The sequence below is a fragment of the Papio anubis genome, chromosome 9 (genome assembly GCF_008728515.1).
Source record: "Papio anubis isolate 15944 chromosome 9, Panubis1.0, whole genome shotgun sequence".
NCBI lineage: Eukaryota > Metazoa > Chordata > Mammalia > Primates > Cercopithecidae > Papio > Papio anubis.
The window spans coordinates 4,694,800-4,712,574 of record NC_044984.1 but is presented as its reverse complement, the minus strand read 5'-3'; the positions used below and the strand labels follow the sequence as shown (position 1 = coordinate 4,712,574).

At 40.2% G+C, this 17,775-nt stretch overlaps 1 protein-coding gene across 4 annotated transcripts in view; it reads right to left on the bottom strand.

Annotated features, from left to right (window-relative positions):
- Positions 1 to 1,748: 1,748 nt before the first annotated feature.
- The window catches only part of NDUFA9 (NADH:ubiquinone oxidoreductase subunit A9), a 42,667-nt gene continuing 26,640 nt past the window's right edge, over positions 1,749 to 17,775 (bottom strand). For all 4 annotated transcript variants that reach the window (XM_021921926.2, XM_009180016.3, XM_021921925.2 and 1 more), the window contains 3 exons: positions 6,649 to 6,744; positions 3,645 to 3,711; positions 1,749 to 2,044 (listed from right to left, as the gene is read on the bottom strand). In XM_021921926.2, the coding sequence (XP_021777618.2) occupies positions 1,874 to 2,044; positions 3,645 to 3,711; positions 6,649 to 6,744 (334 nt within the window). In that variant the 3' untranslated portion in view covers positions 1,749 to 1,873. The remainder of the gene's footprint in view (positions 2,045 to 3,644; positions 3,712 to 6,648; positions 6,745 to 17,775) is intronic.

Sequence of the window (17,775 nt, the reverse complement as noted above, 5' to 3'; positions counted from 1 at the left end):
ATAAAAAAATATTTTTAAAGAATCAAAAAAAGGAAAGTGTAGATATTCTAAGAGAGGACACTGTGCATTATAGAATTATAGTTCCTTTTCAAATTAAATCCACCCATCTCTGGCCTACTGGCTGGCTCATGGCCAGCAGGGGTGTCATCCAAAATAACAGGTAGTATCTGAAGAAAAAATGTGAAGTTGGGTATGTGTTCCTTTCCCTAGCACGCTGATTCTGACATACTTGTGTACAGGAGAATAAACTGGAATGTTTAACAAAACTAAAATTTCTTCCTGAGACTGTGGTTCAGCAGGTCTGGGGTGGGGGTCAGCAACCTGGATTACTAACAGGAATCACTCTGATACAGCTCTTCTGTATGGCAGTGCTTCTCATACTCTAATGTGCACACACATCTCCTGGAGACCTTGCTAAAACGCAGATTCTGATTCAACAGGCCTGGGACAGAACAAAATCTAGGATTCTGCCTTTTTTTTTTTTTTTTTTTGAGACAGGCTCTCACTCTGTTGCCCAAGGCTGAAGTGCAGTGGCACTATCACAGCTCACTGTAACCTTGAACTCCCATGCTCAAGCAATCCTCATACCTTAGCCTCCCGAATAACTGAGACTACAGGTGCATGCCACCATGCCCTACTAACTTTTTGAAATTCTTTTATAGAGACAAGGTCTTGCCATATTGCCTAGGCTGGTCTCAAACTCCTGGCCTCAAGTGACCGTCCTACCACAGCAACTCAAAAGCATTGGGATTACAGGTGTAAGCCACTGTGCCCAGCCTGGATTATGCATTTCTGACAAGCCCCAAGATGATCCCAATGCTGGTGATCTACGGATCACACTTGGAGTAGCTCACTGTTGCCCGTTTTGAGACAAAAAGATTCTGACGCAGGCAAAAAGGGCAGGTGGAGAACTTACCTTCAACACTGATATACCTTTCTCTCTGTAAGGAGGAGATGGGATTACCATAATCAAACAGGGTTTTTACTGACATCCCTGTCCCAAACATAGATCAGGAGGCTGAAGTCCAGTGAAACACAATGACCAACCCTGGGTCACCCAGGACAATGATATGTTGGCTTCACCACAAATTGTCGGAGTTTTAAATCATACTGTACTGGGGGATCTGCCAACACTAAACCAATTGTTCATCTGGATCTTGGCTGCAATTTTAAGAACTTCATTAGAAGGTCCTAATTCCTAAGTGCTGGCACTGCTGGCATAGAAGCTGAAGCATCTCCTTTGCATGGGAAGAGAATCTATCTACACTTACGTGTCTGAAATAATCCAGATTTGGTACTAAGGGCATGGGGCAGGCCTCAGATAGCTCAGATCCAGGAAGACTGTGGAATTACTGCAAGGGGTTTGAGAATCTATGGACAATGGTTTTCTATGTATGTACTACTATTTTTAAAAGGCATATGGACATTATTAAAACGAATTTTAAAAACACCTTCAGTGTAAACACATTTGGGTTAGGGGATACTGTATGCTCTCTCATTTAATGGAGATTAAAAACAATCACATATCACTTGGGGTCTTTACAATATTCTGACATTAAAAAGGGTCCTTGTCTTCTAGAACGTATGCTAGAAGTGGTGTGTCATAGGAAAATTCAAACTCTCTGGCATTTCAGAGAATAAACAGTATATATGTCATTATTAAATATGTACTGTTAACAAAAATTATGCTCAAGTTCTAAATGACTGCATTTCTCATTTTGTAAATCAAGAAAGAAAATACTGCAGAATTCAACCTCAAATGTTTTTAATAGTGGAACTGTGTACAGGATCCTCTAAGAGACGACCTGGCTGGGTGCTCAAACCACATGGGCTGACCCTGAAGACACCAAAACCAAGAGCTGCTCAGGAGGCACTAAAAGTTGACAGTCTTGGCCGGCTTCACATCCTCAATTTCGGCAGACAGCCAGCGGTAGGTGCGGTGACGGCGCAGCACCTCGATGGCCTTGAGTTCCAGTGGCGTTGCCTGAATGCCAACGTCTTCTAAGCCAGGCAGGTGAGGCAATTTCATGTCTGTGATGTGCATCTTTGAATAAACAAAGGACCGCAGACAATGCTGAAAACTGGCCGAGAACAAAGTGCTATCCTAGCAAGCATTTAAACATTCAAGCTGGCATGAGTCCTAGTATTGAGACTTAATTGCTTTCAAAGAATATGTGGCAATTTTCGATTCATGCAAATCACTATAAAAGTAGAACACACAAAGAGGACTTAAGACACCAAAAGGGCAAGATCACTTAAGTATCAGATTGAGGTCCCCGGTGGGAGCCACGAGCACAGGATGTTGGCGGTACATGAGCCATTCTATATACAGATTTCAACAGAAATAAATCTAGGGCAGGGAAGCACAAGTCATCACACTTGCCAGGGGAGGCTTCACAGGAGGGTTTAGGAATCAAATCAGGGCTAAAGCAGAACCAGTCCATTCCTCAGTTCTCGCATGCCCCTGTTTTCTGAGCATGGGCATTCTGACTCAATTTTAACTTTGAATTTAGGAGATAACACAGCATTTGTTCCTTGTCCATTTAAAAAAAAAAAAAATTAACTTTTTGGCTCCAGCTATGCTCAACCTGGTTGACTAATGCTCACTATAGAGCTAGAAAACCAAACCCATCTTGTTTATAGGGAAAGACAATGAACTGTTAAGTTTGCAAAGATCCCAGATTGTTCCATACCACATGAATAGAATCCATTTGCACCTGGAGCAGCATCAATCCCTCATCCTACCCACCTGAAAGTCTGCAATTCTTTTACCAGAGGGCTGTAAGCCAGTCTGCAAACCAAAGCTAAAACCCACTCAGGCCACTGTGTCAACACTTTCTCAATTATAAATGTAAGAGACACTTTAGTGTAAGATAAACTGAAGCGTCTGACAACCAGTTCTCCTGCCTGATCTTTCATAAACAATGTTTGAAGAAAGTACGCGAGCTGCCCACTTTCTCATGTTCCCTAAGCACTATTTTCTCATCTTCTCTACACTTTAGCTTTTAGGTAGCATTCAGGGGACAATGTGGCTGCTTCTTGTCAATATATGGTCCATAGGTCGTCAAAGGTAGACGTGGTATTGGTATAGTATTTTTATTTTATTTTGCATCCTCCCTGGAAGCAAACGCACAGGCACATGACATGAGGTCTGAGAACTGACTATTGGATGTGGCAGCAAGGAGATTGTGGGGAACCTTGAAAAGAGCAATTTTAGGGGAGAAATGGGAATAAAAGCCTGACTGGAGTAGGTTAAAGAAAGAATGAAGAAACTGTCAATGGTTTCTTCAGGATGTTAGGAGGAAGTCAGGAGGAGTTAGGATGTGAACGGACACAACAGGAAAGTAGCTAGAAGAGTGGTGGGAGGAAGAGAGGCTTTGGCAGGGGAGCTATTAGGTAATTTTGTGTGTTGACAGGAATGATCACGCAGAGAAAGAAACACTGATAATGACGGACAGCAGGTATGGAGGAGCCGCCCCCTGGAGCAGCGCAGGTGGATGAGTTTCAGTGCTAGTAGAAGGGCTGACTGCAGACAGCAAGAACAGCAACCAGACAACAGCCGGGAGACAAGCAAGCAAGCAAACCAAAGTAAGTCTAACTTCCCATCATCTGCCCAGGCAGATGCTTTCCACACATATACTCACCCGCTCCACTTTATCCCTTGTTGTCAAAGGCTGAAATGGGTTTATTTCAAAGACTCTTCCTACCCATCTGGAAAAAGAAATATATATAGCACATGTGATAAGCATCTCTCTGTCCAAGATGTAAGCTAGCCTATAAGAACTACAGGAAGACAGACTGCTGTAGAGCAGTCTGAACTGATTTTTTTTTTTTAAAGAAAATAACCAACATCTTGGCACCTCAACCTGTGAGGCTACCTCTGCTTTTTGGTCCATCTCCTCTCAAGCCAACCCAGTTGGCTGCTATAACTGCTGGTACACTTTGTTCTCCTCCAAAGAAATAACAGATCTTAAACTAAAAAGAAATAAAACCAACAAACAACAAAGCAAACAGAAAAACTCCAATATTCAATCACATCTGTGAAATTCAATCTAATCTAAACCTCAGATATTCAAATATGCTGCCTTTACGAACACAGGGCAAGCTGAATGGTGTGTAAAATATAAAACGTAATCCCTAAAAGCTGGGGCCCTTGAGGGGAAAAAAAATCCAAAAGCAAGGAGAAGGCTAAAATCTATGGTTCAAATCAGGACAACAATATAAAACCCAAAACGAGAAAGGCCACCTATCTTCATTACTGCCATCTCTTCACTACTAATGAAAACTGAAGGGCTCCTGACATGCCACTTGAGCTCCCATCATTGGTTACCTCAGGGCAGTGGCTTTTTCTTTTCTTTCCTTTTTTTTGTTCTCTCCTTTTTTGTTGTTCCAGAGACAGGGTCTCACCATGTTGTCCAGGCTGGATTCAAACTCCTGGGCTCAAGTGATCCTCCCACCTCAGCCTCCCAAGTAGCTGGGACTACAGGTGTGCACCACTGTGCCCAGTAGCAGTGGGTTTTCAACTAGCATCTGAGGAACACTAGGAATTTGCTAGGGCCCCACGGAGTCCTGGGGGGCCAAGGGTTTGGGAGTGCATGTGTTGAGTATCATCCATCACTGCAACCAGACCAGCTCTTTTATTGGATTTACCCAGCAGGACTTGATGTAAAACTTCAGTGAACACAGGATTCCACAGCTGTTTAAAGGCTTGAAAAACAACATTCTAATGCATAGTATAAATACATGAAAAAGGAAGCTGGTTAGAATTTCTCCAGCAACATATAAAGCCTCAGATTCCTCAATGGCAGAAAAAAATAATTTATTGGGCTAACATAACTTAATAAAAACACTCATTACAAACCTCTAACTCTCTGTGCCCTCATTCTATGCTAACAGATCACTTCAGGTCTCTATCCAACCTAAACCTCAGATATTCAAATATTCTAGTGTCCTCAGTGGACCATGCCATGGACATACATAAGCCAACTCTAACTCAATTTTATGTACAACCATGAAAGCCCCTCACTTCAATCTGGCTTGTATGCCTTTCACGGCACTGAAGCCATAGACACAAATGGTCATTTGTAGACATTTTTTTGGTCCTTTATCTTATTTGACTCTTCGTAAGACTTCATTCTACCAATATCAACAGAGTGCCTACTGTGTACCAGGCATTGTTCTAGGGGCTTGAGATACATGTGAATGAACAGCAACGTTCCCCTTCTTAAAACATCGATTCCCTCCTTAAAACACTGCATTCCCTTTGGTATCCAGAATTCCAAACTCTTGTTTCCCACTTAAATATCTGATCACTTCTTTTTGGCCTTCTTATAAGTTTCTCTTACTCTGTGGCCTCCTCTTCTACTCACTCCATATACTCTCCTTACTTAGTTTATAGATAGCTGTGATATTAAAGGAGATAAAGTAAATAGCCTGAAAGGTACAACACTCAATAAATATTGTTATCATGCTGCATTCTAGTGGTCTATTTTTCTGGTACCCCTGTTAGACCATAAGATTTTTGAGTGTTTATTGTAATATTCTGAGTACCTAGTACATTATCTAAGACATAGTAGGCATTCAATAAATATTTGTTGAAAGAACGAATGAAAACCCAAATGAAGATCAATTTGTGGCCAATGGATGTGACAGTCTCCTTAACCAGACCACTAGGGTGTGGCATGGTAAGTCCAAGATTTTATTTTGTTTGGTTCAAATCAGGACAACAATATAAAACCCAGGACGAGAAAGGAGCTCCCATCAACAGTTACCTCAGGGCAGTGGGTTTTTCTTTTCTTTTCTTTGCCTTTTTTTTTTTTTTTCCCAGAGACAGGGTCTCACTATGTTGTCCAGGCTGGATTCAAACTCCTGGGCTCAAGTGATCCTCCCACCTCAGCCTCCCAAGTAGCTGGGACTATAGGTGTAACACCACTGTGGGCACTAGCAGTCACCTAGGCCCGGGTGCAGTGGCACAATCTCAGCTCACTGCAGCCTCAAACTCCCAAGCTCAAGCAATTCTCTTGCATCACCCCACCTCCACCCCAGTAGGTGGGACTACAGGCAGATGCCACCACATCCAGCTAATTTGGTATTTTTTGTAGAGATAGGGTTTCACCATATTGCCCAGGCTGGTCTCGAACCCCCGGGCTCAAGCAATCCATCCACCTTGGCCTCCCAAAGTGCTGGGATTATAGGCATGAGCCACCACTCCCAGCCAAGTCAAAGATACTTAACCGACAAAGAAAAGTGAACTAAGAAGTGGGGGAAGAAGAGAAGGCAACCACAAATCCAAGTCTGAATTAGCCTGACGCCTTTCCCAATAGCATGAGCAAGTTGATTTAATAATGAGCGACATGAAACACAGGGGAGCCTGACTGCCCCTTATGTATGTGCCCAGCAAGATAGTTCTCCAAAATTAAACTCAATGGATTTAAATTGGAGAAAGTGAAAAACTGCAGATTTAATCTCCCAACACATTTTTTTTTCCGACACGAATCTAGTTTTGCTTCTTCCCTATGCTAATGTCATACTACTAGGAGATCTGGAGACTAGCCCTTCACACACCCTATAACCCTAAGGGAGAACGTTAGGAACAAGTGTGTGGAGTTAGCTTTTTCACAAGTCACGCAAAAGGAGCACTCTACTTACCGATAGACAAAAAGTGGCAAGGGTAATGGGAGGAACAATCTGTGAGCCACAGCGAAGACGTACTTCACCAGGTGAAAGAGGAGGTACCGATTTGGACTATAAAAAGACAATACACAGTTCTTTCACGTACATGCTTCTCACAAACTTTCCTTTATAACAAAATAATATTTTTCTTATAAAAAAGGAAACATATATGGACTGTAGTAGATACAGACTAGCACAAAGAAAAATCACCCATAATCCCATTATGAAAGATAGTTAATATAATTGAAATATATCCTTCTCATCCCCTTACATATACACATTATTTTGGTTTTAATAAATACACAATCCATTCTATTCTGTAATGTCTTTTTCATTTAACATTGTATCATAATTGTCTTTCCACGTCGTTAAATATTTTATTGCATGTTTCATGACTGCACATATTACGCTACATGTAATCACAAGTATTTTATCAATTGCCAGTTTCGAGATATTTAAGCTATTAAAAATCTTTTTCTTTTATAAAATAATGTTTTAATGAACATTCTTGTAATAAATATTTGTACTTATCCATGATTATGCATTGTGAATATATTTGTAGAAGTGGAACTGGGTCAACGTAGACTTTGAAATTTTAAGGCTTTTATTGAATACTTCTAAACTGCTTTTCAAAATGGTTCTATCAATTTATATAAAATGTTAATAAGAATGCCCCCTCCACCCAAAATGAGTTGTCATAAAAAATTTTTTTTTTGCCAATCTGCTAGGTTAAAAAAAAAAAAAGGCCGGGCGCGGTGGCTCAAGCCTGTAATCCCAGCACTTTGGGAGGCCGAGACGGGTGGATCACGAGGTCAGGAGATCGAGACCATCCTGGCTAACACGGTGAAACCCCGTCTCTACTAAAAATACAAAAAACTAGCCGGGCGAGGTGGCGGGTGCCTGTAGTCCCAGCTACTCGGGAGGCTGAGGCAGGAGAATGGCGTAAACCCGGGAGGCGGAGCTTGCAGTGAGCTGAGATCCGGCCACTGCACTCCAGCCCGGGCTACAGAGCAAAAACTCCGTCTCAAAAAAAAAAAAAAAAAAAAAAAAAAGGCATCTCATGTTTTAATTATGTCTTTAATATAAGAGATTATTTCTTCATGACTTTTTGGTTATTTATACGTTTATCTTTTATTTCCTCCTGGAGTCCCCGTCTATAAAAATAAATAATAAGAATTCTCTATATTTTAGTGATATTGTTGGAAATACCTTGTATTGTTTGTTTTTTACCTTTTAGTGTTATTTACAGTGTTTTGTGCACATAAAATTTTAACTGTTTAACCAAAACTACTGATTTTCTTTATGGCTTGGATTCATAGTTAGAAAATTCCTCTGCAGTGACATAAATGTCCACATTTTGTCTAAAGCTTATAAAAAAAGATTTTTTTTTACTATAAAGTTACTTCTGTGACATATTTTTGTACATGATATAAGGCAAACATGTAATTACATTTTTCCCAAGATGTAAGCCAATTGCTTCAATGTTATTTACAGAATCTTTACTATACTGCTTCTTTCCCTATACTGAAATGTCACCTTTATCACATACTATATCCTTACATATAATGGGACTGTTTCTGAACTTTCTGCTCTATTCCATTAATCCGAATAGTTCTGTACGATTTTAACTGAGCATTAATAAGTATCAGTGCTTATAATACCTTTTAATATTTCTTTATCCATTTCCTAATTCATTTGCATGTTTCATGACAGTAAATCTGTGACAACCAAGAGCTGAGTGAAGGTAATTCAGTGAGAACCTCATTATCCTGACATACTTTACTAAAAAACATGAAACTATCAGCTAGGAGAAACATAAAAGGCCTTAAAGTAGGGTTCTTCAAATTCCAGAAGGATTTGTAAGGATCATTACAGGATACATAATACACGCTATGCCAAGAACAAATTGAATGTTTATGATGACAAACAAAACTGTACCATGGGTAAACTAATTCTACATAATAAGTTTCCTCTTCAGCTGTTCTGAAGCACTTTGTGTTCCATTAAGTACAACTGGAACACTAGTTTAAGTGCCCTTGCTCACAGCCAAAGGTACATTGAAGCCCGCGTCCCTCCCAGCTTAGATTTCAAGGCTCAGCACTACAGTTATCCCTCTGCAAATATCCTCAGTAAAACTTGTCTCCCAGGCCCATACCCATTATACTTGCTAAGCAAAACTCTCACTCTGGTTGATCCAAACATCTGCCTTCTCTGAGCCTGAAACCCCAGAGGGACAAAACTGTAGACAAAATACAATTGAGCTGATTGACTTCACCTTATTATTTTATCAGTAATTTCAAATGGAACACTCAGTTCTGCTTGGCAATCCCACATGTTCTCCTAGGAAATGCTCTTTCCTATTCTCCCAGGGCATCCTTTCTATATTCTCTGTCCTCAAATTTTCCACACACTTTTCTGACCCACTCCATTCTGCCTTTTAGCTAACCTCACATTCCAACAAGAAAAGATACTCCTTAAATTCCCACAGCCAAATCTACCTGCATCTGCATATATCCTTGAATTCTTTTCCTCATTAAAATGGAAGAAATGTTTGCCTTCTACAAAGGTCAAACCCTCATTTGCACTCTGTATCCAACTCCTCTCAATTCCTGAAGGACTTTGCTCCTTTTTTGTCGGCCCCATCTCCTGAGTCATCAAGTGATATCTCTTTCCTGGACCATTCTTACCAATTTATAAACAAGATGTACAATCTTCCAAAACCAGGGTGGTACCTCCCTTGACAAGACATTCATGTTTCACAGCCTTCTCTTTACCGCTTTCCTTTGCTCCCTTTTACAGGGAAACTTCTCTAAATAGTTACCTAACTGTTGCCTCCAGTTCCTATCCTGCCACTCAAATCTCACTGCAATCCAATCTGCCCTTTGCCCAATGTTCAAATGAGGCCATTAAGATGACCATGAATCTCTGTACTATCACTCAATCAATCTCTGGCAGCGCCCAATATAGTTACCAACTCCCTCCTTCTGGTTTTCTTTCCAATTCACTGGACTTTCCTTTTTGGTCATTCATTTTAATTATTTTGCTTATTACTTATGCATCTCATCACTAATCTATAAGCTCCACAAAGGCAGAAATCTTACCTATGCTATTCACTATTGTGGCATAATTTACGCACATTAGAATTCATCCATTTTAAGCATATAATTCAATGATTTTTCATACATTTACCAAGTTATACAATCATTACCATAATCCAGTTTTAGAATATTTTTCTTACTCTAGTAAGATCCTCCACAGCCATTTAATCCTGGATTTTACTCCTAGGCTCAGGCAATCACTAATCTACTTACATTTGCCTTTTACAGATACTTCATATAAATGGAATGTGAACATGTGATCTTCTGCATCTAGCTTCTTTCATTTACTATGTTTTTGAGGTTCATACATGTAACATGTCAATATTTCATTCCTTTTATTGTTGAACTTCTATTATATGGGAATGCTACTATGTTTTATTTTTCCTTTCATCAGTTGATGAGTATGTGAGATGTTTCCAATTTTTAGCATTTATGATAATGTTGCTATGAAAATCTAAGCGCTAATCTTTGTGTAGGCACATTTTCATTTCTTTTGGGTAAACACCTAGGAGTAAAACCCATAGGCCATACAGAAAATGTATGCTAACTTTTTAAGAAGATGCCAAACTGTTTTCTAAAGTGGCTATACAATTTTACACCCCTACCAGCAATGTATGAAGGTTCCTATTACTCCATGTCTTCATCAACATTTGTTATTCTCTCTGTGAACTGGTATCTCGTAATGGTTTTGATTTGCATTTTCCGTAATGACTAATGATATGGAGCATCTTTTCATGTGCTTTTTAGCAATTAAGTACATCTGCTGTGCTGATATGCCTATTCACGTCTTTTGCTCATATTAAAAAATGGATCGTCTTCTCATTGAGTTCTAAGAGTTCTTTGTATATTCTGGATATTATCAGATATGTAATTAACAAATATTTTCCCCCAATCTGTGACTTGTTTTTTCATTTTCTTAATGGTGTCTTTTGAAACACAAGAGTTTTAATTTTGGTGAAGTCTAATGTATCCAATTATTTTTTATTTTATGAAATACGCTTTTGCTGCCATAGCTAAAAATCTTCTAGAACCCAAGGTCTAGAAGATTTTCTATTTTCCTTCCAAAATTATTATAGTTTTATAACTCTTTTATTTTATTTTTTTACATTTTTACCAATTGAAATTTTTTTTAAATTTTACTTTAACTTCTGGGGTACACGTGCAGAATGTATAGGTTTGTTACATAGGTATACATGTGCCATGATGGTTTGCTGCACCCATCAACCTGTCATCTACATTAGGTATTTCTCCTAATGCTATCCCTCCTCTAGCCCCCCACTCCTGGCAGGCCCCGGTGTGTGACGTTCAACTCCCTGTGTCCATGTGTTCTTATTGTTCAACTCCCATTTATGAGTGAGAACATACGGTGTTTGGTTTTCTGTTCTTGTGTGAGTTTGCTTAAAATGATGGTTTCCAGCTTCATCCATGTCCCTGCAAAGGACATGAACTCATCCTTTTCTGTATACTGGCTGCATAGTATTCCATGGTGTATATGCGCCACATTTTCTTTTATCCAGTCTATCACTGATGGACATTTGGGTTGGTTCCAAGTCTTTGCTATTGTGAATGGTGCTGCAATAAACATACATGTGTCTTTATAGTAGAATGATTTATAATCCTTTGGGTATATATACTCAGTAATGGGATTGCTGGGTCAAATGGTATTTCTACTTTGAGATCCTTGAGGAATTGCCACACTGTCTTCCACAATGGTTGAACTAAATAATTTACACTTCCACCAACAGTGTAAAAGCATCACTATTTCTCCACATCCTCTCTAGCATCTGTTGTTTCCTGACTTTTTAATGATCGCCATCCTAACTGATGTGAGATGGTATTTCACTGTGGTTTTGATTTGCATTTCTCTAAAGACCAGTGACGATGAGCTTTTTTCATACGTTTATTGAACTGCATAAATGTCTTCTTTTGAGAAGTGTCTGTTCATATCCTTCGCCCACTTTTTGATGGAGATTTTTCTTGTAAATCTGTTTAAGTTCTCTGTAGATTCTGGATATTAGCCCTTTTTCAGAGGGATAGATTGCAAAAATTTTCTCCCATTCTGTAGGTTGCCTGTTCACTGTGCAGAAGCCCTTTAATTTAATTAGATCCCATTTGTCTATTTTGGCTTTTGTTGCCATTGCTTTTCGTGTTTCAGTCATGAAGTCTTTGCCAATGCCCACGTCCTGAATGGTATTGCCTAGCTTTTCTTCAAGGGTTTTTATGGTTTTAGGTCTTATGTTTAAGTCTTTAATCCATCTTGAGTTAATTTTTGTATCAGATGTAAGGAAGGGATCCAGTTTCAGCTTTCTGCATACGGCTACCCAGTTTTCCCAACATCATTTATTAAATGGAGAATCATTTCCTCATTGCTTGTTTTTGTCAGATTTGTCAAAGATCAGATGGTTGTAGATGATGGATCTACAGATGGATGTAGGCGTTATTTCTGAGGCCTCTGTTCTGTTCCATTGCTCTATATACCTGTTTTGGTACCAGTAACATGCTGTTTTGGTTACTGTAGCCTTGCAGTACAGTTTGAAGTCAGGTAGTTAGTATAATGCCTCTAGCTTTGTTCTTTTGGCTTAGGATTGTCTTGGCTATGTGGGCTCTTTTTTGGTTCCATATGAACTTTAAAGTAGTTTTTTTCCAATTCTGTGAAGAAAGTCAATGGAAGTTTGATGGCAATAGCAGTGAATCTATAAATTACTTTGGGCAGTATGGCCATTTTCATGATATTGATTCTTCCTATCCACAAGCATGGAATGTTTTTCTGTTTGTTTGTGTCCTCTTTTATTTTGTTGAGCAGTGGTTGGTAGTTCTCCTTGAAGAGGTCCTTCACATCCCTTGTAAGTTGGATTCCTAGATATTTTATTCTTTGTAGCAATTGTGAATGGGAGTTCACTCATGATTTGGTTCACTCATGGTTTGTCTGTTATTGGTGTATGGGAATGTTTGTGATTTTTGCACATTGAGCTTGTATCCCGAGACTTTCCTGAAGTTGCTTATCAGCTTAAGGAGATTTGGGGCTGAGAGGATGGGGTTTTCTAAATATACCATCATGTCATCTGGAAACAGAGACAATTTGACTTCCTCTTTTCCTAATTGAATACCCTTTATTTCTTTATCTTGCCTAATTGTCCTGGCCAGAACTTCCAATACTACGTTGAACACGAGTGGCGAGAGAGGGCATCCTTGTCTTGTGCCGATTTTCAAAGGGAATGCTTCCAGTTTTTGCCCATTCAGTATGATACTGGCTGTGGGTTTGTCATAAATAACTCTTATTATTTTGAGATATGGTCCATCAATACCTAGTTTATTGAGGGTTTTTAGCATGAAGGGCTGCTGAATTTTGTCGAAGGCCTTTTCTGCATCTATTGAGATATTCATATGGTTTTTGTCATTGGTTCTGTTTACGTGATGGATTACATTTATTGATTTGTGTATGTTGAGCCAGGCTTTTATCCCCGGATGAAGCCGACTTGATCACGCTGGATAAACTTTTTGATGTGCTGCTGGATTCGGTTTGCCAGTATTTTATTGAAGATTTTCGCATCAGTGTTCTTCAGGGATATTGGCCTGAAATTTTCTATTTTTGTTATGTCTCTGCCAGGTTTTGGTATTAGGATGATGCTGGCCTCAAAAAATGAGTTAGGGAGGATTCCCTCTTTTTCTATTGATTGGAATAGTTTCAGAAGGAATGGTACCAGCTCCTCTTTGTGCCTCTGGAATAATTCAGCTGTGAATCCATCTGGTCCTGTTGGTAAGCTATTAATTGCTACCTCAATTTCAGAACTTGTTATAGGTCTATTAAGGGATTCAACTTCTTCCTGGTTTAGTCTTGGGAGGGTATATGTGTCCAGGAACTTATCCATTTCTTCTAGACTTTCTAGTTTATTTGCATAGAGGTGTTTATAGTATTCTCTGATAGTACTTTGTATTTCTGTGGGATCGGTGGTGATATCCCCTTTATCATTTTTTATTGCATCTATTTGATTCTTTTCTTTTTCTTCTTTATTAGTCTGGCTAGCAGTCTATCTATGTTGTTTAAAAAAACAAACAAACAAAAAAAAAAAACAAAAAAAAAACAGCTCCTGGATTCATTGATTTTTTGAAGGGTTTTTCGTGTCTCTATCTCCTTCAGTTCTGCTCTGATCTTAGCTATTTCTTGCCTTCTGCTAGCTTTTTAAATTTGTTTGTTCCTGCTTCTCTAGTTTTTAAATGTGATGTTAGGGTATTGATTTGAGATCTTTCCTGCTTTCTCTTGTGGGCATTTAGTGCAATAAATTTCCCTTACACACTGTTTTAAATGTGTCCCAGAGACTCTGGAACATTGTGTCATTGTTCTCATTGGTTTCAAAGAACATCTTTATTTCTGCCTTCATTTCGTTATTTACCCAGCAGTCATTCAGGAGCCGGTTGTTCAGTTTCCATGTAGTTGGGCAGTTTTGAGTGAGTTTCTTAATCCTGAGTTCTAATTTGATTGCACTGTGGTCTGAGAGACTGTCATTTCTGTTCTTTTGCATTTGCTGAGGAGTATTTTACTTCCAACTACGTGGCCAATTTTAGAATAAGTGTGATGTGGTGCTGAGAATAAATTATATTCTGTTGATTTGGGGTGAAGAGTTCTGTAGATGTCTATTAGATCTGCTTGCTCCAGAGCTGAGTTCAAGTCCTGGATATCCTTGCTAATTTTCTGTCTCATTGATCTTTCTAATATTGACAGTGGGGTGTTAAAGTCTCCCACTTTTATTGTGTGGGAGTCTAAGTCTCTTTGTAGGTCTCTAAGAACCTAATTTTTGAATCTGGGTGCTCCTGTATTGGGTGCATATATATTCAGGATAGTTAGCTCTTCTTGTTGCATTGATCCCTTTACCATTACGTAATGCCCTTGTCTCTTTTGATCTTTGTTGGTTTAAAGTCTGTTTTATCAGACTAGGATTGCAACTCTTGCTTTTTTTTTTTTTTTTTTTTTTTTGCTTTCCATTTGTTTGGTAAATATTCCTCCATCCCTTTGTTTTGAGCCTATGTGTGTCTCTGCACATGAAATGGGTCTCCTGAATACAGCAAATTGATGAGTCTTGACCCTTTCTCCAATTTGTCAGTCTGTGTCTTTTAATTGGGCCATTTAGCCCGTTTCCATTTAAGGTTAATATTGTTATGTGTGAATTTGATCCTGTCATTATGATGCTAGCTGGTTATTTTACCCATGAATTGATGCAGTTTCTTCATAGTGTCAATGGTCTTAAGAATTTGGTTTGTTTTTGCAGTGGCTGGTATCGGTTGATCTTTTCCATGTTTAGTGCTTCCCTCAGGAGCTCTTGTAAGGCAGGCCTAGTGGTGGCAAAATCTCTCAGCATTTGCTTGTCTGTAAAGGATTTCACTTCTCCTTTGCTTATGAAACTTAGTTTGGCTGGATACGAAATCCTGGGTTGAAAATTCTTTTCTTTAAGAATGTTGAATATTGGCCCCCATTCTCTTCTGGCTTGGAGGGTTTCTGCTGAGAGATCCACTGTTAGTCTCATGGGTAACATACCCTTTGTGGGTAACCTGACCTTTTTCTCTGGCTGCCCTTAATATTTTTTCCTTCATTTCAGCCGTGGTGAATCTGACAATTAAGTGTCTTGTGGTTGCTCTTCTCAAGGAGTATCTTTGTGGTGTTCTCTGTATTTCCTGAATTTGAATGTTGGCCTGCCTTGCTAGGTTGGGGAAGTTCTCCTGGAGTTTTCCAAATTGGTTCCTGGTTCCATTCTCCCCATCACTTTCAGGTACACCAACCAAATGTAGATTTGGTATTTTCACATAGGCCTATATTTCTTGAAGGTTCTGTTCGTTTCTTTTCACTCTTTTATCTCTAGTCTTTTTGCTTTATTTCATTGAGTTGATCTTCAATCTCTGATATCCTTTCTTCCACTTGATCAATCCGGCTGTTGATACTTGTGTATGCTTCACAAAGTTCCCATGCTGTGGTTTTCAGCTCCATCAGGTCATTTATGTTCCTCTCTAAACTGGTTATTCTAGTTAGCAATTCATCTAACCTTTTCTCAAGGTTCTTAGCTTCCTTGCATTGGGTTAGAACATGTCTACTTCTGTCAAATCATCAAACTCATTCTCCATCCAGTTTTGTTTCCTTGCTGGCAAGGAGTTGTAATCCTTTGGAGGAGAAGAGGCTTTCTGGTTTTTGGAATTTTCAGACTTTCTGACTGGTTTCTCCCCATCTTCATGGATTTATCTACCTTTGGTCTTTGAAGTCGGTGACCTTTGGCTGGGGTCTCTGAGTGAATGTCCTTTTTGTTGATGTTGATCCTATTCTTTTCTGTTTGTTAGTTTTCCTTCTAACAGGCCCCTCTGCTGCAGGTCTGCTAGAGGTCCACTCCAGACCCTGTTTGCTAGGGTATCACTGGCAGAGGTTGCAGAACAGCAAAGATTGTTGCCTGTTCCTTCCTCTGGAAGCTTCATCCCAGAGGGCACCTGCCAGATGCCAAACAGATTTCCCCTGTATGAGGTGTCTGTTGGCCCCTACAGGGACGTATCTCCCAGTCAGGACACATGTGGGTCAGGGACCCACTTGAGGAGGCAGTCTGTCCCTTATCAGAGCTCAAATGCTGTGCTGGGAGATCCACTGCTTTCTTCAGAGCTGCCAGGCAGGGACGTTTAAGTCTGCTAAAGCTGCACCCCCAACTGCCCCTTCCCCCAGGTGCTCTGTCCCAGGATGGTGGGGTTTTATCTATAAGTCCCTGACTGGGGCTGCTGCCTTTTTTTCAGAGATGTCCTGCCCAGAGAGGAGGGAATCTGGAGAGGCGGTCTGGCCACCATGGTCTTGCTGAGCTGCAGTGGGCTCTGCCCAGCTTGAACTTCCTGGTGGCTCTGTTTACACTGTCAGGGTAAAACCACCTACTCAAGCCTCAGCAATGCAGACGCCCCTCCCTCCCAAGCTCATACGTCCCAGGTCGAGCTCAGACTGCTGTACTAGCAGCAAGAATTTCAAGCCAGTGGATCTTAGCTTGCTGGCCTCTGTGGGGGTGGGACCCGCCAAGCCAGACCACTTGGTTCCCTGGCTTCAGCCCACTTTCCAGGTGAGTGAAAGGTTCTGTCTCACTGGCGTTCCAGGTGCCACTGGGGTATGGAAAAAAACTCCTGTGGCTAGCTCAGTGTCTGCCCAAACAGTTGCCGTTTTGTGCTCGAAACCCAGGTCCCCGGAGGTATGGGCACCAGAGTGAATCTCCTGGTCTGTGGGTTGCAAAGACAGCAGGAAAAGCGCAGTAACTGGGCCACAGCGCATGGTACAGTCCCTAATGGCTTCCCTTGGATAGGAGAGGGAGTTCCCCGATCCCTTAAGCTTCCCAGGTGAGACAACACCCCACCCTGTTTTGGCTCACCCTCCTTGGGCTGCACCCACTGCCCAACCAGTCCCAATGAGATGAACCAGGTACCTCAGTCAGAAATGCAGAAATCACTCGCCTTCTGCGTCAATCTCACTGGGAGCTGCAGACTGGAGGTGTTCCTATTCGGCCATCTGGTCAGCAATCCTTGTTTTATAACTTTTACACTGAAGTGTCAGAATTATTTTAATTTTTTCGTGTACAGTGCGAGGTAGGAGTCTAAGTTCTTCTTTTTTTAATGTGTATATCCCAAAACCATTTCTTGAAAAGACTATCCTTTATGAACAGACATTTCTCAAAAGAAGACATTCATACAGCCAACAGACACATGAAAAAATGCTCATCATCACTGGCCATCAGAGAAATGCAAATCAAAACCACAATGAGATACCATCTCACACCAGTGAGAATGGCAATCATTAAAAAGTCAGGAAACAACAGGTGCTGGAGAGGATGTGGAGAAATAGGAACACTTTTACACTGTTGGTGGGATTGTAAACTAGTTCAACCATTATGGAAAACAGTATGGCGATTCCTCAAGGATCTAGAACTAGATGTACCATGTGACCCAGCCATCCCACTACTGGGTATATACCCAAAGGATTATAAATCATGCTGCTATAAAGACA